Source organism: Rana temporaria, chromosome 6 (assembly GCF_905171775.1).
Source record: "Rana temporaria chromosome 6, aRanTem1.1, whole genome shotgun sequence".
NCBI classification, from domain to species: Eukaryota; Metazoa; Chordata; class Amphibia; order Anura; family Ranidae; genus Rana; species Rana temporaria.
Window position 1 is genome coordinate 1,430,530 of NC_053494.1, and position 27,074 is coordinate 1,457,603.

Consider the following 27,074-nt stretch of genomic DNA (forward strand, 5'->3'; position numbering starts at 1 on the left):
GATAGAATAGAAAATTAAAGAATATGGTAAAACGGAACAAAAATAGAATGAGAAATAAAAGAATATAATAAAAAAGAATGGAAGAGAAAATAAAAGACTCGAAAAAAAATAGAGTAGAATAGAACAGAATACAAAAAAAAAAAGAATAGAAAATAAAGGGATGGAATAGAAAATTAAAGACTAGAATTGACTAGAATAGAAAAGTTAGAAAATAAAAAGGACCAGAATAACGAGTAAAGCACCGATCATCAATATGCTGCATGAAAGATTTCTATCCCGAGATGTACAAATACTCCTATAGAGGCATCTTTATATATCCACCCCCTCCATCAGGACCCCTCCCCCCAGGACCCCTCCATCAGGACCCCTCCCCCCAGGACCCCTCCATCAGGACCCCTCCCCCAGGACCCCTCCCCCAGGACCCCTCTCCCCCAGGACCCCTCCATCAGGACCCCTCCCCCCAGGACCCCTCCATCAGGACCCCTCCCCCCAGGACCCCTCCATCAGGACCCCTCCCCCCAGGACCCCTCCATCAGGACCCCCCCCCAGGCCATTGCTAGAAAATGACTTAGAACCCCCAATTATGATATATTTCCTAAAGCAGAGGCCCCAGAGAATAAATTGGTGGGTGTTGCAGTTTCTTTACCTCACACGGTATTTGCACAACAGTTTTTCAAACACAATTTTTTTATTTTAATGCAAAAAAGAAAAGATCACACAAAATACACAACCCAATTTTTTGGTAAAATCTAAAAGATGACATCACACCGAGTCACTAGATACCAAACATGTCACTTTGTAACCACTTCCAGCCCAATCCTCTCCTACATGGAAAATCAGCATTGACTCAAAGCCCCCAAACATTTTATATATACATTCTCAGCAGAGACCCTGGAGAATAAAATGGTGGTTGTTGCAATTTTTTATGTCAATAATACAGTAATACAGTGTCCCAGAATGAAACTGACACCCCCCCGGGGGCCAATCTGATGCCCCCAAAAAAGGGCCCCACATCACCACTTTACTCACTGACAGTACTTGTCCTGGCCGGGAATGCCTGGAGGAGCACAGTCCCCGCCCCCTGCTTGTGATTGGAGAAATCATAAATCCCGCCTCTTGTGTCCAATCACTGTGCTGTGATTCGTTACAGCACAAGCTGATTTTTGGGAAAGGGGGTGTCCCTGAATGGTAGTTTAGAAATGTGGTCACCCTACTCGGGGCCCCAAGAAATGTCTTTGTTTGCTTGCCTTGCGACGGGCCTGGTCAGAAGAAGACCCCCGAAGTCAGAAGAAGACCCTCGAAGTCAGAAGACCCCCGAAGTCAGAAAAAGACCCCCGAAGTCAGACGAAGACCCCCGAAGTCAGAAGAAGACCCCCGAAGTCAGAAAAAGACCCCGAAGTCAGAAGACCCCCGAAGTCGGAAAAAGACCCCCGAAGTCAGAAGAAGACCCCCAAAGTCAGAAGAAGACCCCCGAAGTCAGACGAAGACCCCCGAAGTCAGACGAAGACCCTCGAAGTCAGACAAAGACCCCCAAAGTCAGAAGAAGACCCCCGAAGTCAGACGGGGGGAGAAATATTCGCCCCCCTTGTTTGGGTTAAGGGGGTATCTCACCTACGGTGGGGTGGTCCAGTTAAAAGGAAAAACTAACTTGCAGTTTCCCCAAGATTGCCCTTTAACCACTTCAGCCCCAGACCATTTGGCTGCTCAAAGACCGGGCCACTTTTTTGCGATTCGGCACTGCGTCGCTTTACCTGACAATTGGGCGGTCGTGCGACGGTAGTGGGCCTGTGGTTGGAGACCCCTGAGACTCGAGGCTGTGAACCCCAGATTCGGGGCTATAGCCCCAAAAGCCACCCCCTAGCGATGCCACTGGTTACTTGTTTGCATGGGAACTGGATAGATTGCCTCAATCTACCTACATTGGTGCTGCCGTTTCTAAGTGTCCTCTACTGGCAATACATTTTATTTTGGAGTATCCTCCCTCACCCCACAGCTCCTCCTACATTTCTACTAGAAAATAAATCTCCAAAAAGACAAACCCCCTAGACTGTTTACTGAGCCATAGTGGATGGATGGTTGCCGTGTGCCTGGCTGCCTTGCACTGATTTGGAAAAGAACCTGTGGAATGCATAGTGGCCCCAACAAGGGAAGCGCTGCACATTCAGAGGATCTGGTTTAGCTGATACCTCATCATCTCATGCCGTGCTTCCACCACCAGGAGTCCCCTTCACCCGAAGGTCCAATCATTCCTTCTGGAGGTCCTCCAGAGTCCCCTTCATCCTAAGGTCCAATCATTCCTTCTGGAGGTCCTCCAGAGTCCCCTTCATCCTAAGGTCCAATCATTCCTTCTGGAGGTCCTCCAGAGTCCCCTTCATCCTAAGGTCCAATCATTCCTTCTGGAGGTCCTCCAGAGTCCCCTTTATCCTAAGGTCCAATCATTCCTTCTGGAGGTCCTCCAAAGTCCCCTTCATCCTAAGGTCCAATCATTCCTTCTGGAGGTCCTCCAGAGTCCCCTTCATCCTAAGGTCCAATCATTCCTTCTGGAGGTCCTCCAGAGTCCCCTTCATCCTAAGGTCCAATCATTCCTTCTGGAGGTCCTTCAGAGTCTCCTTCATCCTAAGGTCCAATCATTCCTTCTGGAGGTTCTCCAGAGTCCCCTTCATCCTAAGGTCCAATCATGCCTTCTGGAGGTCCTCCAGAGTCCCCTTCATCCTAAGGTCCAATCATTCCTTCTGGAGGTTCTCCAGAGTCCCCTTCATCCTAAGGTCCAATCATTCCTTCTGGAGGTCCTCCAGAGTCCTCTTCATCCTAAGGTCCAATCATTCCTTCTGGAGGTCCTCCAGAGTCCCCTTCATCCTAAGGTCCAATCATTCCTTCTGGAGGTCCTCCAGGAGTCCCCTTCATCCTAAGGTCCAATCATTCCTTCTGGAGGTCCTCCAGAGTCCCCTTCATCCTAAGGTCCAATCATTCCTTCTGGAGGTTCTCCAGAGTCCCCTTCATCCTAAGGTCCAATCATTCCTTCTGGAGGTCCTCCAGAGTCCCCTTCATCCTAAGGTCCAATCATTCCTTCTGGAGGTCCTCCAGGAGTCCCCTTCATCCTAAGGTCCAATCATTCCTTCTGGAGGTCCTCCAGAGTCACCTTCATCCTAAGGTCCAATCATTCCTTCTGGAGGTCCTCCAGAGTCCCCTTCATCCTAAGGTCCAATCATTCCTTCTGGAGGTTCTCCAGAGTCCCCTTCATCCTAAGGTCCAATCATTCCTTCTGGAGGTCCTCCAGAGTTCCCTTCATCCTAAGGTCCAATCATTCCTTCTGGAGGTCCTCCAGAGTCCCCTTTATCCTAAGGTCCAATCATTCCTTCTGGAGGTCCTCCAGAGTTCCCTTCATCCTAAGGTCCAATCATTCCTTCTGGAGGTCCTCGTTCCTCTCTAACGTCTCAGCACAGAACGTCTGTAGAAACATCTTCCTGAGCTTTGGGCTGGACTGGATAATGATGGAAGCTTCCAGTGATGGAAAGAAAGCCAATATTGACCAGGCAATAGGATATATCGATGGCGGGAAGTGCGGCTGGGGCATGAATATGAGTAGGTCTGCCGTGCTGATGATGGCGGAAAGGAGAAGCAATAATATCATTGTCCTCACGGCACTGACATGAGCCTGAACCCTGGAAGCGCTGAGCCCTTGGCCGTTCTGCTTCATATTCCGGACATGGGATAATAAAGAGGATGTGGTGATGAGTAAGGAGACGAGGATGAGGGAAAAGGACAAGCAGATGGTGGCGCAGGCCAGGGGGATAAAATCGAAGCCAGATAAGGAGATTCTAGAAGAAGTAGAATTCTGACCGGAGACCCCGGCATGAAGACACCAGATGGACGGAAGAGCGATGGAAAGAGACACAATGGCCGACAATAAAAGGAGGAGCGGTACGGAAGATGAGAAGCTTCTCTTTATCCAGACAAAGGTCCGGTGTTTTAGGTTGGTGATATTAGTCCAGTAATGGGTGCTGAGCCAGGCAATGAGCCAATAGTTGAAGTACAAGTGGAAGGGAATGAGGACGACCATTGTATGGAAGACCTTCTCTTGGTAATACATTGGACGCCATAACTCAATGGTGTTCACCAGCATGGTGCCTCGCATGGTAAGGTTGGTGACTCCCATGACCAGCTGGATGAGATCGGAAGGGCTCATCTTCTTCTTCATCCCGTTTCTGAGGCTTTTCATGTGAATGAACACAATGCAGGAGTTGAGGAAGAAGGAGAGGAGGCTTTCCAGAAGATTTACGAAGAAAAGGACAATATTTAGCAGTGGCGTCATTGTACGGAGTGCGGCTCTCTGGCTGTCAGTAGAAGGTTTAGACGGAGATTACTGAGGAGGAGGAGGAGGACAGATGGGCTGCTGAGGAGCTCGGCTAATGCAAATGGTCCCAGGCTCTCAGTTACACGCCGTCCGGAGGTATTGATACCCCAACCCATTTCCATGTCTGACGTCGTGAGGAGCAGCTGGAAATTAGAACTCCAAAACCTGAAGGCATTTTACAAATGAAAGCAAGCTCGTCTTAAAGGGGGGTTCCGGGCAAAAAATTACCGTATATACTCTTTACACTCTCTATATAACATATATACTCTATACACTCTCTATATACCGTATATACTCTATATACTCTCTATATACTTTATACACTCTCTATATACCATATATACACTCTCTATATACCGTATATACTCTATACACTCTCTATATACCGTATATACTCTATACACTCTCTATATACCGTATACACTCTATACACTCTCTATATACCGTATATACTCTATACACTCTCTATATACCGTATACACTCTATACACTCTCTATATACCGTATATACTCTATACACTCTCTATATACCGTATATACTCTATACACTCTCTATATACCGTATACACTCTCTATATACCGTATATACTCTATACACTCTCTATATACCGTATATACTCTATACACTCTCTATATACCGTATATACACTCTCTATATACCGTATATACTCTATACACTCTCTATATACCGTATATACACTCTCTATATACCGTATATACTCTATACACTCTCTATATACCGTATATACTCTATACACTCTCTATATACCGTATATACTCTATACACTCTCTATATACCGTATATACTCTATACACTCTCTATATACCGTATATACTCTATACACTCTCTATATACTGTATATACTCTATACACTCTCTATATACTGTATATACTCTTTACACTCTCTATATAACGTATATACTCTATACACTCTCTATATACCATATACACTCTATACACTCTCTATATACCGTATATACTCTATACACTCTCTATACACCGTATACACTCTATACACTCTCTATATACCGTATATACTCTATACACTCTCTATATACTCTATACACTCTGTATATACCGTATATACTCTATACACTCTCCATATACCGTATATACTCTATACACTCTCTATATACCGTATATACTCTATACACTCTCTATATACCGTATATACTCTATACACTCTCTATATACTCTATACACTCTCTATACACTCTCTATATACTCTATACACTCTCTATACACTCTATACACTCTCTATATACCGTATATACTCTATACACTCTCTATATACCGTATATACTCTATACACTCTCTATATACCGTATATACTCTATACACTCTCTATATACTCTATACACTCTATACACTCTCTATATACTCTATACACTCTCTATATACTCTATACACTCTCTATATACTCTATACACTCTCTATACACTCTCTATATACTCTATACACTCTCTATATACTCTATACACTCTCTATATACTCTATACACTCTCTATACACTCTCTATATACTCTATACACTCTCTATATACTCTATACACTCTCTATATACCGTATATACTCGAGTATAAGCCGAGTTTTTCAGCACATGTTTTTGCGGTGAAAATGCCCCCCTCGGCTTATTCTCGAGTCACCTTTTTGCACCTGATCTCCCGAACTTTGGGGACCCGGTACCGGCCGAACACATGTAGCCCCCTCTTTCTCTACAAGTGTGTGAAGTTTGTTGTCTGGGGGACCTACAGCCGGGGAGCGCCGATTTTTCAAACCCGGGCACCTTTTCCCTAGACTCCCATGTTAAACGTCAGTCTAGTCATGGGCACAATGAGGCATGGGCATAGTGAGGCATGGGCATAGCGAGGCATGGAACAGTGAGCCACAGTGAGGCATGGGCACAGTGAGGTATGGGCACAGTGAGGTATGGGCACATTGAGGCATGGACACAGTGAGGCATGGACACAGTGAGGCATGGACACAGTGAGGCATGGACACAGTGAGCCACATTGAGGCATGGGCACAGTGAGGCATGGGCACAGTGAGGCATGGACACAGTGAGGCATGGGCACAGTGAGGCATGGGCACAGTGAGGCATGGGCACAGTGAGGCATGGGCACAGTGAGGCATGGACACAGTGAGGCATGGGCGCAGTGAGGCATGGACAAGTGAGGCATGGGCACAGTGAGGCATGGGAACAGTGAGCCACAGTGAGGCATGGGCACAGTGAGACATGGACACAGTGAGACATGGACACAGTGAGGCATGGGCACAGTGAGGCATGGACACAGTGAGGCATGGGCACAGTGAGACATGGACACAGTGAGGCATGGGCACAGTGAGGCATGGACACAGTGAGGCATGGGCACAGTGAGGCATGGACACAGTGAGGCACAGTGAGGCATGCAGATGGACACCCTCTTCTCTAGTCCAACACACATACATACATTCTCACTCAATCTCTCATAGGCATGTGCATTTAGTTTCGTTCTGAATCGAAATTCGGACAAATTTTTCATTATTCGGACATTCGGATGCATACGAATTCCCGAATTGTAATATTAACAAATTTAACCGAATCCGAACGAACGTTTACGAATCGAAAACCCGCGGACGAAATTCGATCGAACATCAAAAACAAATTCGAATGAAAATTGAAAGCAAATTTGAATCAAAATCTAAAAAATGTAAATCGATTTCTAAAAAAAATACGATAAAATAGAATATAAATTAATAAAACAAGAGAATGAACTCAAATTAGAATAGAAAATTATTAGAATAGAGCAGAATAAAATATATTTTTATATATATAGATTTTATTATTCTACTCTTCTAATATTTTTCTATTCTAATTTGAGTTCATTCTCTTGTTTTATTATTTTATATTCTATTTTATTCCATACTTTTTTAGAAATCGATTTATATTTTTTAGATTTTGATTCGAATTTGCTTTCAATTTTCATTCGAATTTGTTTTCGAATCCGATTGAAATATTTTCGAATTCGACCGGATTTTTTGGAATTCGGTCGAAAACGAACGAGTTCCGAAAACGAATTTAACACGTGCAACGAATCTGACTTAAACGAAATTAATTAAATAACGAATTAAAACTAAACAAAACAAATTTTTCCCTTTTGCACATGCCGAATCTCTCATGCCACGCCCCTTTGTATCCAGACTTGAGACTTGAAACTTGAGGGGGTAATCACGGTCATTGAAGACATCTTTTTTTTTTTTTTTTAAATAGATTTTTATTGAAAAGGTAAAAATCACACAGATTATCAAAGCAACACAAAGTATCCATAGTTGTAGCAAAGAAGTAAATCAGATAAAAAGAGGAGAGAGTAATATGCAACCTGGGGGGTCCGTGGGTGGGTCCTGAGCATGGGATCAGGGCTACCATCAGGGGGGTACAGGCAGTACACTGGTAAGGGGCCCGCATGGCAACCCCCCTTTTTTTTGTAAGGGACCCGGAGATCCCCAGGGCCCCCGGATGGCAACCCCCCTTTTTTTTCTATAACATTTTATTTTTTACATTTTTTTTACATTTATTTATTTTTAATTTTTTGTAAGGGGTCCCCAGGGTCCTGTATGGCAACCCCCCTTTTATTTGTAAGGGCCCCCGGATGGCAACCTCCCTTTTGGACGATTTGTTAATAAATTATTATATTTTACATATCTTGTTGTTGCCGTTAAAGTCCCACTGGGGGGGTATCTCCTTTTTCTATCATTCGATGGTGGGGACGGGGGGACGGGGGGGGGTAAGTCATGGGGTCGCGAGCGTGCCGACGGCGGCACGCTCGCGACCCGGTCCGAAGCTCAGTGACCGAACATGCGGGACCCGTGAACTGGATCGCCACCGGAGCTGAAGAATGGGGAGAGCTGTGTGTAAACACAGCTTCCCCGTTCTTCTCTGTGGCGCTGTCATTGATCGTCTGTTCCCTGATATAGGGAACGACAATCACTGACATCACACGTCCAGCCCCGCCCCCCTACAGTTAGAACACCCTGTGCGCACGCCTATGCATATGAGGTCACACTTAACCCCTTCAGCGCCCCCTTGTGGTCAACTCCCAAACTGCAATTGTCATTTTCACAGTAATCAGTGCATTTTTATAGCACTTTTCGCTGTGAAAATGACAAATGGTCCCAAAAATGTGTCAAAAGTGTCCGATGTGTCCGCCGCAATGTCGCAGTCACGAAAAAAATTATCGCCGCCATTAGTAGTAAAAAAAAAAATTATTAATAAAAATGCAATAAAACTATCCCCTATTTTGTAAACGCTATAACTTTTGCGCAAACCAACCGATAAACGATTATTGTGATTTTTTTTACCAAAAATAGGTAGAAGAATACGTATCGGCCTAAACTGAGGGAAAAAAATTATATATGTTTTTGGGGGATATTTATTATAGCAAAAAGTTAAAAATATTGATTTTTTTTTCAAAAGTGTCGCTCTATTTTTGTTTATAGCGCAAAAAATAAAAACCGCAGAGGTGATCAAATACCACCAAAAGAAATCTCTATTTGTGGGGAAAAAAGGACGCCAATTTTGTTTGGGTGCCACGTCGCACGACCGCGCAATTGTCCTTTAAAGCGACGCAGTGCCGAATCGCAAAACCTGGCTTGGGCATTTAGCTGCCTAAGGCTCCATTCACACCTCAGCGTAGGTGATCTGCCGCGTATTGCGGCGACATCAAGTAGGCGTTTTGTCCCGCGATTTGTGGCGACAAAACGCAACGTTTTAAACATTGTTTTTTGCTGGAGGGGTGATTTTTTACATGGTCGGATATGCCCGAACGCCGAAGCCGCCCAAAAAAAAGGGTCCGGGACTTCTTTTGAGCTTCAGGCGTCTCGGCGTTCGGCGTGGAGATGTGAACCATCTCCATAGCCGACCATGTAAAATCACCCCTCCAGCGTATTAGGGGCGGCTGCGGTGTCGCGCTTCAGGCGTATATACGCCTAGGTGTGAATGCAGCCTAAAGGTCCGGGGCTTAAGTGGTTAAAGAAGGAATTAGAAACGAAGGAAATGTTGAGTAGTTTGGGTTCATGTAGTATGTAGACCAACCTAAGTACATCTATGAAGTTTATAAAGTACATAGACCTCTATGTATCTACAAATCCATAAGATTTAAGGACGGCTCTCATTGGCTGATGGAGGTCCTAGTTCCGGCCTCCCGTCAATCTTCCAGCGCAGAACATTTGTAAAAACCTTTTCTTCAGCTTGCGGCTGGACTGGATAATAATGGCGGCTTCTGCCGATGGAAAGGTCACGGCCAATAACCAGATAATGAACTCTGCGGTCCCCATGGAGAAGTTGAAGAAAGACAATCCCATGAGCTTAACGATCTCGGCGACGTTGACAATGAGAGCGAGGAGAAGAAATAATATCATAGTTCTCACCGCGCTGACGTGAGCCTGGAGGTTCGGAGGAGCAAATCCCGAGTCGTTCTTCTTCACCTTCCTGATATGTCTGAAGAGGGAGGACATGGTCACCACGAGGGCGCCGAGGGTCACCAGGAAGGGCGGGAAGGAACAGAAACACATAACCAACAATACGACGGAGTCGGGAATGGACACACGGAAACCGTTACTGAGGGTGGAGTTGTCATCGGAGATTTGGACCTGAAGATACAAGACTGACAGAACAGGAAGGATAAAAGACACGACCACAGAGAGGAAGAGCAGGTGAGGCAAGAAGGACACAAGGATCCTCTTCATCCAGGTGAAGATTCGGATGTTGGTGATGGTGGTGCAGTAATAGGCGCAGAGCCAGGCAATCAGCCAATAGCTGAACTTCAAGTGGAAAGGGATGATGATCATTATCACACGATACAACTTCCCAACATCGACAAGTAGGAATAATGTGAGGATGGAAGTCCCGAGCATCAGTCCTCGCATGCTGAGGTTAGTGGCCCCCATGACCAGCTGGAGGAGGCCGGAGGGGTTCAGCTTCACCCCGTTCCTGAAGCTCTTCAGGTGGAAGACGAAGATGAAGGAGTTGAGGTATAAGGACAGAAGACCTTCTGAGGCGTAAATACACATCCAGACAATAGTGCGAGGCATCGTTTCCAGTTCTGCTCTCCTCCGTCTCCCCAGAAAGGACTGACACACAACAACGTCCCGCTGTGTTCAGCCAATGCAAATAATTGCCTCTCCGATCGAGCAACATGATACCGGAGCGCGTTCACCTGACCACCCAGCAACATGATACCTGAGCGCGTTCACCTGACCACCCAGCAACATGATACCAGAGCGCGTTCACCCAGCAACATGATACCGGAGCGCGTTCACCTGACCACCCAGCAACATGATACCAGAGCGCGTTCACCTGACCACCCAGCAACATGATACTAGAGCTCGTTCACCTGACCACCCAGCAACATGATACCAGAGCGCGTTCACCTGACCACCCATCAACATGATACCAGAGCGTGTTCACCCAGCAACATGATACCGGAGCGCGTTCACCTGACCACCCAGCAACATGATCCTGGAGCGCGTTCACCTGACCACCCATCAACATGATACCAGAGCGTGTTCGCCCAGCAACATGATACCGGAGCGCGTTCACCTGACCACCCAGCAATATGATACCGGAGCACGTTCACCTGACCACCCAGCAACATGATACTAGAGCTCGTTCACCTGACCACCCAGCAACATGATACCAGAGCGCGTTCACCTGACCACCCATCAACATGATACCAGAGCGTGTTCACCCAGCAACATGATACCGGAGCGCGTTCACCTGACCACCCAGCAACATGATACCGGAGCACGTTCACCTGACCACCCAGCAACATGATACCGGAGCGCGTTTACCTGACCACCCAGCAATATGATACCGGAGCGCGTTTACCTGACCACCCAGCAACATGATACCGGAGCGAGTTCACCTGACCACCCAGCAACATGATACCGGAGCGCGTTCACCTGACCACCCAGCAACATGATACTAGAGCGCATTCACGTGACCACCCAGCAATATGATACCAGAGCGCGTTCACCTGACCACCCAGCAACATGATACCGGAGCGCGTTCACCTGACCACCCAGCAACATGATACCAGAGCACGTTCACCTGACCACCCAGCAACATGATACTAGAGCGCGTTCACGTGACCACCCAGCAATATGATACCAGAGCGCGTTCACCTGACCACCCAGCAACATGATACCGGAGCGCATTCACCTGACCACCCAGCAACATGATACTAGAGCGCGTTCACCTGACCACCCAGCAACATGATACCGGAGCGCGTTCACCTGACCACCCAGCAAAATGATACCGGAGCGCATTCACCTGACCACCCAGCAACATGATACCGGAGCATGTTCACCTGACCACCCAGCAACATGATACCGGAGCGCGTTCACCTGACCACCCAGCAATATGATACCGGAGTGCATTCACCTGACCACCCAGCAATATGATACCAGAGCGCGTTCACCTGGGAGTGCAGAGCCCACAAAGCTGAAGAACGCTCCTTGATATTTTTTTCCTTTTTTAACCACATCAATCCCGGGGGGGGCACTTTCACCCCCTTTCCTTCCAAAGGCCAACTTTCAGCTTTCAGCACTCTCGCGATTTTCAACGACAATTGCGCGGTCATGCAACGCTAATTTGCATACTCGACGTGGAATTCGACGGAAGCACCACTTAGCAGCCAGCGTAAATATGCAGTTACGATACGACGGTGTACCACAGTTACACCAGTTGGATCTACGGGAAATCTATGCGTAACTGATTCTAAGAATCAGGCGCATAGATACGACTGCGCAACTCAGAGATACGACAGCGTATCTGGAGTAGTGATGTCGCAAACCTAAAATTTCGCGTTCGCGAACGCCGATTGCGAACTTGCGCATATGTTCGCGAATGCGCGAACCCGCGCGAACCGCCATAGACTTCAATGGGCAGGCGAATTTTAAAACGCACAGGGACTCTTTCCAGCCACAATAGTGATGGAAAAGTTGTTTCAAGGGGACTAATACCTGGACTGTGGCATGCCAGAGGGGGATCCATGGCAAAACTCCCACTTGAACCCTTAGGAGGACTTAACCCTAATTACATAGTTGTCGCAGAGTCCGTTTTTAATCCATAAAGGGCATAAATCACCTAACATTCCTAAATTGTTTGGAATAACGTGCTTTAAAACATCAAGTATGATGTTATATTGATCAGGTAGTGTAAGGGTTAGGGTTAGGGTTACAGATAGGGTTAGGGTTAGGATAACAGATAGCATTAGGGTTACAGATAGGGTTAGGGTTAGGGTAACAGATAGGGTTACAGTTAGGGTTAGGGTTACAGTTAGGGTTAGGGTAACAGATAGCGTTAGGGTAGGGTTAGGGTTAGGGTTACAGACAGGGTTAGGGTTACAGATAGGATTTGGGTTACAGACTGTTGCGCAGTCGTATCTATGCGCCTGATTCTTAGAATCAGTTACGCATAGATTTCCCGTAGATCCGACTGGTGTAACTGTGGTACACCGTCGTATCGTAACTGCATATTTACGCTGGCTGCTAAGTGGTGCTTCCGTCGAATTCCACGTCGAGTATGCAAATTAGCTAGATACGCAAATTCACGAACGTACGCCCGGCCGACGCAGTACATTTACGCCGTTTATGTTAGGCTTTTCCCGGCGTATAGTTACCCCTGCTATATTGTGGCGTAAGTGCGGCTTACCAATGTTAAGTATGGCCGTCGTTCCCACGACGAAATTTGGAAATTTTACGTCGTTTGCGTAACCCTAACCCTAACTGTAACCCTATATGTTACCCTAACCCTATCTGTAACCCTAACGCTATCTGTTATCCTAACCCTAACCCTATCTGTAACCCTAACCCTAACCCTAACCCAAATCACCTAACATTCATAAATTGTTTGGAATAACGTGCTCTAAAACATCAAGTATGATGTTATATCGATCAGGTAGTGTAAGGGTTAGGGTTACAGATAGGGTTAGGGTTAGGGTTAGAGATAGGGTTAGGGTTAGGATAACAGATAGCGTTAGGGTAACAGATAGGGTTACAGTTAGGGTTAGGGTTAGAGATAGGGTTAGGGTTAGGGTAACAGATAGCGTTAGGGTTAGGGTAGGGTTAGGGTAGGGTTAGGGTTACAGACAGGGTTAGGGTTACAGATAGGGTTAGGGTTATAGTCTGTAACCCTAACCCTATCTGTAACCCTAACCCTATCTTTAACCCTAACCCTAACCCTATCTGTAACCCTAACCCTATATTTAACCCTAACCCTATCTGTAAACCTAACCCTATCTGTAACCCTAACCCTAACCCTATCTTTAACCCCCAACCCTAACCCTATCTGTAACCCTAACCCTAACCCTATCTGTAACCCTAACCCTAAACCCTATCTGTAACGTCCGTTTTTAATCCATAAAGGGTATAAATCACCTAACATTCATAAATTGTTTGGTTAGGGTTAGAATAACAGATAGCGTTAATGTTACAGATAGGGTTAGGGTAACAGATAGGGTTACAGTTAGGGTTAGGGTTAGAGATAGGGTTAGGGTTAGAGATAGGGTTAGGGTTAGGGTTAGAATAACAGATAGCGTTAGGGTTACAGATAGGGTTAGGGTAACAGATAGGGTTACAGTTAGGGTTAGGGTTAGAGATAGGGTTTGTGTTAGGGTAACAGATAGCATTAGGGTTAGGGAAGGGTTAGGGTAGGGTTAGGGTTAGGGTTACAGACAGGGTTAGGGTTACAGATAGGGTTAGGGTTACAGTCTGTAACCCTAACCCTATCTGTAACCCTAACCCTAACCCCAGCTGTAACCCTAACCCTATCTTTAACCCTAACCCTAACCCTAACCCTATCTGTAACCCTAACCCAAACCCTATCTATAACCCTAACCCTATCTGTAACCCTAACCCTATCTGTAACCCTAACCCTAACCCTATCTGTAACCCTTACCCTAACCCTATCTGTAACCCTAACCCTAACCCTAACCCAAATCACCTAACATTCATAAATTGTTTGGAATAACGTGCTCTAAAACATCAAGTATGATGTTATATCGATCAGGTAGTGTAAGGGTTAGGGTTAGGGTTAGAGATAGGGTTAGGGTTAGGGTTAGGATAACAGATAGCGTTAGGGTTACAGATAGGGTTAGGGTTAGGGTAACAGATAGGGTTACAGTTAGGGTTAGGGTTAGAGATAGGGTTAGGGTTAGGGTAACAGATAGCGTTAGGGTTAGGGTAGGGTTAGGGTTAGGGTAGGGTTAGGGTTAGGGTTACAGACAGGGTTAGGGTTACAGATAGGGTTAGGGTTACAGTCTGTAACCCTAACCCTATCTGTAACCCTAACCCTAACCCTATCTGTAACCCTAACCCTATCTTTAACCCTAACCCTATCTGTAACCCTAACCCTATCTTTAAACCTAACCCTAACCCTATCTGTAACCCTAACCCTATCTGTAACCCTAACCCTATCTCTAACCCTAACCCTATCCCTATCTGTAACCCTAACCCTAACCCTAACCCTATCTGTAACCCTAACCCTATCTTTAAACCTAACCCTAACCCTATCTGTAACCCTAACCCTATCTGTAACCCTAACCCTATCTCTAACCCTAACCCTATCCCTATCTGTAACCCTAACCCTATCTGTAACCCTAACCCTATCTGTAACCCTAACCCTAACCCTATCTGTAACCCTAACCCTAACCCTATCTGTAACCCTAACCCTATCTGTAACCCTAACCCTATTTGTAACCCTAACCCTATCTGTAACCCTAACCCTATCTGTAACCCTAACCCTAACCCTATCTGTAACCCTAACCCTATCTGTAACCCTAACCCTAACACTATCTGTAACCCTAACCCTATCTGTAACCCTAACCCTATCTGTAACCCTAACCCTGTCTGTAACCCTAACCTTATCTGTAACCCTAACCCAAACCCTATCTTTAACCCTAACCCTAACCCTATCTTTTACCCTAACCCTAACCCTATCTGTAACCCTAACCCTATCTGTAACCCTAACCCTATCTGTAACCCTAACCCTATCTGTAACCCTGTCTGTAACCCTAACCCTATCTGTAACCCTAACCCAAACCCTATCTGTAACCCTAACCCTGTCTGTAATAGGGTTAGGGTTCACAGTGACAGACCAAACTCTGACAGATCAAACTCCCCGTTTAACGCACCGCAAACACCTGCAAACAGTCCATTTGCACAACCGCAAACTCCCCATTTACACAAGGTTGGATACCAAGCTAGCCATGTCCCGTTCCTTGTCCTCACTGACGTCAATTAACGTTGTTGAGATTGCAGGCGATGGGGGTTTTCAAAGCCTATGGTCGTGCTGAGGTAGTTCAGTGACAGTTAAGTGACCCAGAAAACAATGATTCTGCAGTGTGGGCCCATTGTTGGCCTATTAGGCTTTAATGATCACCTTAGATGATCACAAAGAAATGTAATGGTTTTTCTATGCAAAATTATCAAGCCGATCACTTTTGGTCTGATCACAATGAAGCGTTGCTTATCATCTGGGGTGTGCCAGCATTGTTATTGCCAACACACTCATAGAGGTGGTCGCTTCATTGTGATACGCAAGCCCCTTCACCACAACAAGGTAGAGATCACGAAGGGGAATTGACACATGTTTGTGCCTTTTTTTTGTTTTGTTTTTGCAGCCACAGTGCAGCACCAGAGGCCAGAAAAATTAGGCATGTACACATGTCTCAAAAAATTAGGTATTGTTGCAGCTGCTGCTGTAGCAGCGGCCAGAAAAATTGATGTTTTCCAGGCAGAAAGTGCACTAAAACATTGAGGCTTTAACCCAGTTGGTGGCGGATAAGCCACGCAAGTCATCCAGCAGACATAAAATACAGCAGCGTGTGGACCATTTGTAGCCCTAACCCTAACCCTATCTGTAACCCTAACCCTAACCCTATCTGTAACCCTAACCCTAAACCCTATCTGTAACCCTAACCCTAACCCTATCTGTAACCCTAACCCTAACCCTATCTTTAACCCCAACCCTAACCCTATCTGTAACCCTAACCCTATCTTTTACCCTAACCCTAACCCTATCTGTAACGTCCGTTTTTAATCCATAAAGGGTATAAATCACCTAACATTCATAAATTGTTTGGAATAACGTGCTCTAAAACATGAAGTATGATGTTATATCCATCAGGTAGTGTAAGGGTTAGGGTTAGGGTTACAGATAGGGTTAGGGTTAGGGTTAGGATTACAGATAGCGTTAGGGTTACAGATAGGGTTAGGGTTAGGGTAACAGATAGGGTTAGGGTAGGGTTAGGGTTACAGACAGGGTTAGGGTTACAGATAGGGTTAGGGTTACAGTCTGTAACCCTAACCCTATCTGTAATCCTAACCCTATCTTTAACCCTAACCCTATCTTTAACCCTAACCCTAACCCTAACCCTATCTGTAACCCTAAATCTAACCCTATCTTTAACCCTAACCCTAACCCTATCTGTAACCCTAACCCTATCTGTAACCCTAACCCTAACCCTATCTGTAACCCTAACCCTAACCCTAACCCAAATCACCGAACATTCATAAATTGTTTGGAATAACGTGCTCTAAAACATCAAGTATGATGTTATATCGATCAGGTACTGTAAGGGTTAGGGTTAGGGTTAGAGATAGGGTAAGGGTTGGGATAACAGATAGCGTTAGGGTTAGAGATAGGGTTAGGATTAGGGTAACAGATAGGGTTACAGTTAGGGTTAGAGATAGGGTTAGGGTAACAGATAGCGTTTGGGTAGGGTTGGGGTTAGGGTAGGGTTAGGGTTACAGACAGGGTTAGGGTTACAGATAGGGTTAGGGTTACAGTCTGTAACCATAACCCTATCTGTAACCCTAACCCTAACCCTATCTGTAACCCTAACCCTATCTTTAACCCTAACCCTAACCCTAACCCTAACCCTATCTGTAACCCTATCTGTAACCCTAACCCTAACCCTATCTGAAACCCTAACCCTAACCCTATCTGTAACCCTAACCCTAACCCAAATCACCTAACATTCATAAATTTTTTGGAATAACGTGCTCTAAAACATCAAGTATGATGTTATATCGATCAGGTAGTGTAAGGGTTAGGGTTAGGGTTACAGATAGGGTTAGGGTTAGGATAACAGATAGCATTAGGGTTACAGATAGGGTTAGGGTTAGGGTAACAGATAGGGTTACAGTTAGGGTTAGGGTTAGAGATAGGGTTAGGGTTAGGGTAACAGATAGCGTTAGGGTTAGGGTAGGGTTAGGGTTACAGACAGGGTTAGGGTTACAGATAGGGTTAGGGTTACAGTCTGTAACCCTAACTCTATCTGTAACCCTTACCCTAACCCTATCTTTAACCCTAACCCTAACCCTATCTGTAACCCTAGCCCTATCTGTAACCCTAACCCTATCTGTAACCCTAACCCTAACCCTATCTGTAACCCTAGCCCTAACCCTATCTGTAACCCTAACCCTAACCCTATCTGTAACCCTAACCCTATCTTTAACCCTAACCCTATCTGTAACCCTAACCCTATCTGTAACCCTAACCCTATCTGTAACCCTAACCCTATCTGTAACCCTAACCCTAACCCTATCTGTAACCCTAACCCTATCTGTAACCCTAACCCTGTCTGTAACCCTAACCCTATCTGTAACCCTAACCCTAACCCTATCTGTAACCGTAACCCTAACCCTAACCCAAATCACCTAACATTCATAAATTGTTTGGAATAACGTGCTCTAAAACATCAAGTATGATGTTATATCGATCAGGTAGTGTAAGGGTTAGGGTTAGGGTTACAGATAGGGTTAGGGTTAGGATAACAGGTAGCGTTAGGGTTACAGATAGGGTTAGGGTTAGGGTAACAGATAGGGTTACAGTTAGGGTTAGGGTTAGAGATAGGGTTAGGGTAACAGATAGTGTTAGGGTTAGGGTAGGGTTAGGATTAGGGTAGGGTTAGGGTTACAGACAGGGTTAGGGTTACAGATAGGGTTAGGGTTATAGTCTGTAACCCTAACCCTATCTGTAACCCTAGCCCTAACCCTATCTGTAACCCTAACCCTATCTGTTACCCTAACCCTAACCCTAACCCTATCTGTAACCCTAACCCTAACTTTAACCCTAACCCTAACCCTATCTCTAACCCTAACCCTATATGTAACCCTAACCCTAACCCTATCTGTAACCCTAACCCTATCTGTAACCCTAACCCTAACGCTAACCCTATCTGTAACCCTAACCCTATCTGTAACCCTAACCCTAACCCTATCTGTAACCCTAACCCTAACCCTATCTTTAACCCTAACCCTAACCCTATCTGTAACCCTAACTCTATCTGTAACCCTAACCCTATCTGTAACCCTAACCCTATCTGTAACCCTAACCCTAACCCTATCTGTAACCCTAACCCTAACCCTATCTGTAACCCTAACCCTATCTGTAACCCTAACCCTAACCCTATCTGTAACCCTAACCCTAACCCTATCTGTAACCCTAACCCTGTCTGTAACCCTAACCCTATCTGTAACCCTAACCCAAACCCTATATGTAACCCTAACCCTATCTGTAACCCTAACCCTGTCTGTAATAGGGTTAGGGTTCACAGTGACAGACCAAACTCTGACAGATCAAACTCCCCGTTTAACGCACCGCAAACACCTGCAAACAGTCCATTTGCACAACCGCAAACTCCCCATTTACACAAGGTTGGATACCAAGCTAGCCATGTCCCGTTCCTTGTCCTCACTGACGCCAATGAACGTTTTTGAGATTGCAGGCGATGGGGGTTTTTCAAAGCCTATGGTCGTGCTGAGGTAGTTCAGTGACAGTTAAGTGACCCAGAAAACAATGATTCTGCAGTGTGGGCCCATTGTTGGCCTAGTAGGCTTTAATGATCACCTTAGATGATCACAAAGAAATTTAATGGTTTTTCTATGCAAAATTATCCAGCCGATCGCTTTTGGTCTGATCACAATGAAGCAACGACCTTATCATCTGGGGTGTGCCAGCATTGTTATTGCCAACACACTCATAGAGGTGGTCGCTTCATTGTGATGTGAAGCCCCTTCACCACAACAAGGTAGCGATCACGAAGGGGAATTGACACATGTATGTGCCTTTTTTTTGTTTTGTTTTTGCAGCCACAGTCCAGCACCAGAGGCTAGAAAAATTAGGCATGTACACATGTCTAAAAAAGTAGGCATTGTTGCAGCTGCTGCTATAGCAGCGGCCAGAAAAATTGATGTTTTCCAGGCAGAAAATGCACTAAAACATTGCGGCTTGAACCCTAGTTGGTGGCGGATAAGCCACGCAAGTCATCCGGCAGAGATAAAATACAGCAGCGTGTGGACCTTTTGTAGCCCAAGGAAGCTCATCTCATCAGGCCGTTAGTCAAATGTATCGCCCACTGTCAGTCCCTTCGGGATCCATGCCTCATTCATCTTAATAAAGGTGAGGTAATCTAGACTTTTTTGACCTAGGCGACTTCTCTTCTCAGTGACAATACCTCCTGCTGCACTGAAGGTCCTTTCTGAAAGGACACTTGAAGCGGGGCAGGACAGAAGTTCTATCGCAAATTGGGATAGCTCAGGCCAAAGGTCAAACCTGCACACCCAGTAGTCAAGGGGTTCATCGCTCCTCAGAGTGTCGATATATGCAGTTAAGGCGAGGTAGTCTGCTACCTGTCGGTCAAAACATTCTCTGAGGGTGGACCCCGAAGGGCTGTGGTGACGCACAGGGCTGAAAAAGCTCTGCATGTCCTCCATCAACAACACGTCTGTAAAGCGTCCTGTCCTTGCCGGCGTGGTCATGGTAGTAGGAGGATTACTTTCACCTCTTCCCCTGTTAGATTCCCGTTGTGCTGCGACATCACCCTTATATGATGTGTAAAGCATACTTTTTAATTTATTTTGGAACTGCTGCATCCTTTCCGACTTCCTGTAATTCGGTAACATTTCAGGCACTTTCTGCTTATACCGGGGGTCTAGTAGCGTGGCCACCCAGTACAGGTCGTTCTCCTTCAGCCTTTTTATACGAGGGTCCCTTAACAGGCACGACAGCATGAAAGACCCCATTTGCACAAGGTTGCATGCCGAGCTACTCATGTCCCGTTCCTCGTCCTCACTGATCTCACTGAAGGTCTGTTCTTCCTCATAGCCACGTACAACACCACGGGTACCAGATAGGTGACAACGAGCACCCTGGGATGCCTGCTGTGGTTGGTCTTCCTCCTCCTCAAAGCCACATTCCTCCTCTGACTCCTCTTCCTCACACTCCTCTTCCAGCGTTTCTGCAGGTCCAGCAAGCGATGCTGGTAAGGCTGTTTTTGGTGGTGGTGATGGTGACCACAACTCTTCCTCTCGCTCATCTATGGCCTGATCCAGCACTCTTCGCAGCACACGTTCCAGGAAGAAAACAAATGGGATGATGTCGCTGATGCTGCCTTCAGTGCGACTGACTAGGTTTGTCACCTCCTCAAAAGGACGCATGAGCCTACAGGCATTGCGCATGAGCGTCCAGTAACGTGGCAAAAAAATTCCCAGCTGCGCAGAGGCTGTCCTAGCACCCCGGTCATACAAATACTCGTTGACGGCTTTTTCTTGTTGGAGCCGGCGGTCCAACATTAGGAGTCGTGAGTTCCAACGTGTCGGGCTGTCGCAAATCAGTCGCCTCACTGGTATGTTGTTTCGCCGCTGGATATCTGAAAAGTGCGCCATGGCCGTGTAGGAACACCTGAAATGGCCACACACCTTCCTGGCCTGCTTGAGGACATCCTGTAAGTCTGGGTACTTATGCACAAAGCGTTGTACAATCAGATTCATCACATGTGCCATGCACGGGACATGTGTCAACTTGCCCAAATTCAATGCTGCCAACAAATTGCTTCCGTTGTCACACACCACTTTGCCGATCTCCAGTTGGTGCGGAGTCAGCCACTGATCCACCTGTGCATTCAGGGCAGACAGGAGTGCTGGTCCGGTGTGACTCTCTGCTTTCAGGCAAGTCAACCCCAAGATGGCGTGACACTGTCGTATGCGTGATGTGGAATAGCCCCTGGGGAGCTGGGGGGGTGAAGTTGATGTGGAGCAAGACGCAGCAGCAGAAGATGACTCAGCTGAGGAGGTTATCGAAGAGGATGGAGTAGGAGGAGTAGAGGAGGTGGCAGCAGACCTGCCTGAAAGTCGTGGCGGTGTCACCAACTCCTCTGTAGAGCCACGCATTACATGCTTGTTAGCCGTCAGCAGGTTTACCCAATGCGCAGTGTAGGTGATATACCTGCCCTGACCGTGCTTTGCAGACCAGGTATCAGTGGTCAGATGGACCCTTGCCCCAACACTGTGTGCCAAGGATGCCATGACTTCCTTTTGCACAATAGAGTCCAGGTTGGGGATTGCCTTTTGTGAAAATAAATTTCGGCCGGGTACCTTCCACTGCGGTGTCCCAATAGCTACAAATTTTTTGAAGGCCTCAGACTCCACCAGCTTGTATGGTAAAAGCTGGCGGGCTAAGAGTTCCGACAAGCCAGCTGTCAGACGCCGGGCAAGGGGGTGACTCTGTGACATTGGCTTCTTACGTTCAAACATGTCCTTGACAGACACCAAACTGTGGGCAGATGAGCAGGAACTGCTCAAGGTGAGAGACGCAGTGGCGGTTGGTTGAGAGGGGGCAAGGAGGACAGCAGTGGTTGACGTGACTGAAGATGCTGCACCAGGAGGAGGATGGTGGCTTTGATGAAAAAAGTGTAAGTGTCTGCGCTGTAAATTGAACTGGTGATTGAGTGGGCAAGGGGAAAGGAGGGGGGGGGGAAGAATGGGGTGATGTGAACCTGGGAGGTGGAAAACTATACAGACAAAAATGGAAGGGACCTAAGTGACAATCTATAGGTGCAGTCCTGACTGGACTGTGTTAAAAGTCCATGGTGTAAATGCTCCAGTGAAAAACCATATGGATAGTGGAAAAAATAAAAATATGAAAATGAAGATAAAAATAAAGTATATTAAAGTCCCGGATTAATCCAAACAAGCAAAAAACCAGTTCCAGGTGAAGTGGATGGAGTAAGTGGATGGTTAAAAGTGAAAAACAAAATCCAAATTCAAGTGGGTGGAAGTGTGCAATCTAATCAAATCCACAAAAGCATGCAGCCCACACCATAAGTGATCCTGTCAGCTTACCTCCCAGCTGTCACTTAAAGCCAAAAACAGTTACCAATGCTCCAGATTCCTGTTAGGTGGGTGTCACTCTGTATAATCTCGGTGGTTGGTCATACATATAGGGAGAAAAGATATGTATAAGGTGTAACCTGGTCCTCCTATCACATATGAGGAAAAGGGTATTGCCAAGGTGGGTAAGTATACACTTACACTACTTACACAACGTGTAAGAAGAGGGAGCCTATCTCCACGAGCGCCGAGCTCGTCTCTCTGACTTCTCTCTGTCTCAGCTCTAATCCCTCAGTGTCCTCTGAGCCGATTGCTCGTAGTAAGGTGGAAGAAACCGGGAAGGGAGAAGTGAGAGAGGGGGGGCACATCGCGTAAAAGGTACAACAAAAGTATATGGAAACACATATGGAATATGGAATATGGAAACACAAAAGTGACGGTAAAAAACTCACATAGAGCAGTGATGGAACGGTCGCAAATCCACGAGCCCCGCGCTCGTCTGCCGTCCGTCTGGTGCTGCTCCCGATTGGTGCTCTGGTGTCCCGACGCGTGTTCGTCACATCACGTGACTTCATCAGGGGATGATGTGACGAACTGCACCTATAGATTGTCACTTAGGTCCCTTCCATTTTTGTCTGTATAGTTTTCCACCTCCCAGGTTCACATCACCCCATTCTTCCCCCCCCTCCTTTCCCCTTGCCCACTCAATCACCAGTTCAATTTACAGCGCAGACACTTACACTTTTTTCAACATTATTCACCGTCTGTATTGGACAGATTTTTTCTTTGTTTGCTGCAGTGTCCACATTCACTCCTTGGCCCCCCATCACCACCCTCCCTTCCCCGTTTATCCATCACAGCGCAGGAGTTTCACCTAGTTTTATACATGGTGGCTTTGAGCTTGTGTGCTGCTTGTACTCTTCATCATGTGTTGATCCCATAGGCGTTTGTGATGTGTGATCATGTGCCTTCGCAAAGCAGTTGTACCTAGGTGGGTGTTGGATTTCCCACGACTCAGTTTCTTTTGGCACAGGTTGCAAATGGCATCACTGTTATCAGAGACAGACACACAAAAAAAATGCCACACTGCTGAGCTTTGCAATGCCGGCATTCTGGTGCTGGCAACAGCATGCGTTGATTGGCGTGCTGTCTGGCTGACCCTGGGTGCCGATACATGCTGTCTGACTCTGCCACTATTCCCTGTCTCCCCATCTGAACTTTCCCCCTCTTCTTCTCTTCGAGCGGGCACCCACGTGACATCCCCGGACACATCGTCATCATCAACCGCTTCACTTGTATCTGACAACTCAGCAAAGGAAGCAGCAGCGGGTACATCATCATCACACCATACGTCCATGTGTGGAATGCTGCCTGACTGAGTCATATCCCTTTTATCTACAACCTCTGGCAATAATGGTTGCGCATCACTAATTTCTTCCAACTCATGTGTAAATAACTCCTCTGACAGATCAAGTGAAGCAGCTGTGATGCTAGTGTTGGTGGTGGCGGCACGCGGGCGAGTGGTAACTTGAGAGGTGCCCGAAGCTGAGCTGGAGGAGGATGGTGTGTCAAGGTTCCGAGCGGAAGCTGTAGAAGATTGGGTGTCCTGTGTTAGCCAGTCAACTATGTCCTCAGAACTTTTGCAGTTCAGGGTACGTGGCCTCTGAACACTGGGCATTATTCTAGGGCCAAAGGGAATCACAGCACCACGACCACGACAGCCCCTGCGGGGTGGCCTGCCTCTGCCAGTCATTTTTTATTATTTGTTTAGTTGTACTATGCGTGCAAGCTACTGTGACACCAGATATGAGTGGCACTGTGCACTGGCAGAAGTTGGCAGAGTAGACGCTGTAGGCCTGACACACGCCTGCAGACAATTAACTGCTATTCTATTGCAGTCAAAATTGTGTTTTTTCTTTTTACATTTAATATACTATGCCACCAGATATATGAGTGGTGGCACTGGGCAAGTGGGCACAGTTTACACTATGAGCCTGACACACGCTGGCAACTGACTACAATTCTATTGCAGTAAATTTTAGTTTTTTTTTTAAATGTTATGTACTGTGCCACCAAGACAGATGGGTGGTGGGTGGCACTGGGCACAGTGTACGCTGTACCCTGACACACGCTGGCAGACAGGCAACTGACTGCAATTATATTGCAGTAATAATTTTTTTTTTAAATGTTATCTACTGTCCCAAGAAAGATAGATGAGTGGTGTATGGCACTGGGCACAGTGTACGCTGTGATCCTGACACACACAGGCTGCCTTCCTAGCAGGCAACTGCAATGAGATTACAGAGAAAAAAAAGCAGACTGATATACCAGCCCTAAAAAGGGCTTTTTGGAGTTACTAGCCCTAAAAAGGGCTTTTTGGAGTTACTAGCCCTAAAAAGGGCTTTTTGGGGTGCTGTCCTTACAGCAGAGATCAGATGAGTCGTTCAGGACACTGAAAACACTACTCTAGCTATTCTTTCCCTATCAATTCAGCAGCAGCAGCAGCACTATCCCTCCTCTCACTAAGAATGCAGGTTCCGAATGAATCTAAAATGGTTGCTGCCCTAGAGGTGGGAGGGTCAGGGAGGGAGGGTATGCTGCTGATTGGCTGGAATGTGTCTGCTGACTGTGAAATTGAGGGTCAAAGTTTGCTCAATGAAAAATAATAGGAGGCGGATCGAACATCGCATATGTTCGCGCGCATCGGCGAACGCGCAAAATTTGCCGTGATTTATTCGCCGGCGAACAGTTCTGTACATCTCTAATCTGGAGATACGCCGTCGTATCTCGTTTGAGAATCTGGCCCTGTGACTTTTAAATTCTATGAACAATGAATTCACATTTTATAGAATTTTCTCTAACCAACTCTTTAGGCAAACTAGGCGGTCGCGAGGCCCCTGTGGGGGCGAAGCTTAAGGCGACCGCCTAATTTGCCTAATTAGAGAGCCGCCTCTGCACCCCTTTTACCAGCCCTGTAACCAGGTACATGACTGCTTGCTATGACACAATATATGACTACTGAAACCCAGGGCCGCCATCGGGAATTATGGGGCCCCTCACACAGCTTCAGGCATGGGCCCCCTGGAGAAGAGAACTGGGGGGGTGCTGCCACCTCAAATTGAGAAGCGGGGGGCTGCCACGAATTGAGATTTTTTTTTTATTAAAAAATTATAAAAAAATAAATAAAAATAAGGGGGGTTGCCATCCGGGGCCCTGGGGACTTCCAGGCCCCTGGGAACCTCTGGGCCCTTTAATAAAAAAATAAATATATATATAAAAAAAATTTTATTTTTTTTTATAAAAAAAAGGGGTTGCCATCCTGGGCCCTTTAATAAAAAAAAAAAAAAAAAAAAATATATATATATATATATATATATATATATATATATATATATATATATATATATACAAAATTACAATTTTTTTGTTATAAAAAAAAGGGGTTGCATTCCGGGGCCCTGGAGACCTCTGGGCCCTTTAATAAAAACAAAAATATATATAAAAAATAAATATATAAAAAAAGGGGGGCTGACCTCCGTGCCCCTGGGGAACTTCGGGCCCCATAAAAAAATAAAAAATTATATATATATATAAAAAAGGGGGGGTTGCCATCTGGGCCCCTGGGGACCTCTAGGCCCCTTACAGGTGTAATTCCTGTACCCCCCTGATGGTGGCCCTGCTGAAACCCTTCAATGAAGCAGTTGAAGATGACTAGGAAAGTCTGAGGCCCCGTACACACGGCCGAGGAACTCGACGTGCCAAACACGTCGAGTTACTCGTCGAGTTCAGGGATGAAGCCGCCGAGGAGCTCGGCGGGCCGCCTTCTTCCATAGAACAACGAGAAAATAGAGAACATGTTCTCTATTTTCTCGACGAGTTCCTCGGCGGCTCCATCGGGCCAAAAGTGTACAGACGACAGAGTTTCTCGGCAGAATCCGGGTTTGACCGAGTTTCTCGGTGAATTCTGCCGAGAAACTCTGTCGTGTGTACGAGGCCTGAGATGTTCATTGGCGCTTAGGGATAGTTTGGGTGCCGAGACCTTCTCACCAAAGAACAACAGGAAGTGCCAACAAATTATTTTTTTGGTTACCTGGTGAATTTGGGATGACAAAGTTGCTTCTAAAATGGGTGAATATTAATGAGAAAATTTGCCTCTAAAAATACGTCTCACAAAACATAGAATTATACGATTTTCTCATTGGGTTAATAATCCGGAACCCATCACCGGAGTCTGGCTTTGGTTCTCCAGGCGGTCGGAGAACGCGATCCGGAGCGACGAGGTCACAGCGGAGATCTCTTCCATCTTTATGGAAATGAAGGATAATTTTATGAGACTTCTCTCGTACTTCATACAAATGATCTGTACTGAGCTCCGTGTAATCCGAGTCATGGCGGAGATTCACGTTACCCGCCGCCGGCACTCCCGTGTATTTGGATATTATCAGAGACTAGAGAAGAAGAAAAGGTTACAGTTGTGAAGATGGAAGTACAAATCATTATTGATTCTTTCAACATATTTCAAAAGATCAACATTAGTACCTAGATTCAGAGACGCAGCCGCAACTTT

General features: G+C 46.1%; 2 protein-coding genes across 2 annotated transcripts; both read right to left on the reverse strand.

Moving 5' to 3' along the window:
- Positions 1–3,397: 3,397 nt before the first annotated feature.
- On the reverse strand, positions 3,398–4,312 carry LOC120942726 (taste receptor type 2 member 40-like). The gene has a single exon (XM_040355651.1). The coding sequence runs from the start codon at positions 4,310–4,312 to the stop codon at positions 3,398–3,400; it is 915 nt and encodes a 304-aa protein (XP_040211585.1).
- Positions 4,313–9,520: 5,208 nt separating this feature from the next.
- On the reverse strand, positions 9,521–10,423 carry LOC120942727 (taste receptor type 2 member 4-like). The gene has a single exon (XM_040355652.1). The coding sequence runs from the start codon at positions 10,421–10,423 to the stop codon at positions 9,521–9,523; it is 903 nt and encodes a 300-aa protein (XP_040211586.1).
- Between the last annotated feature and the right edge of the window lie 16,651 nt (positions 10,424–27,074).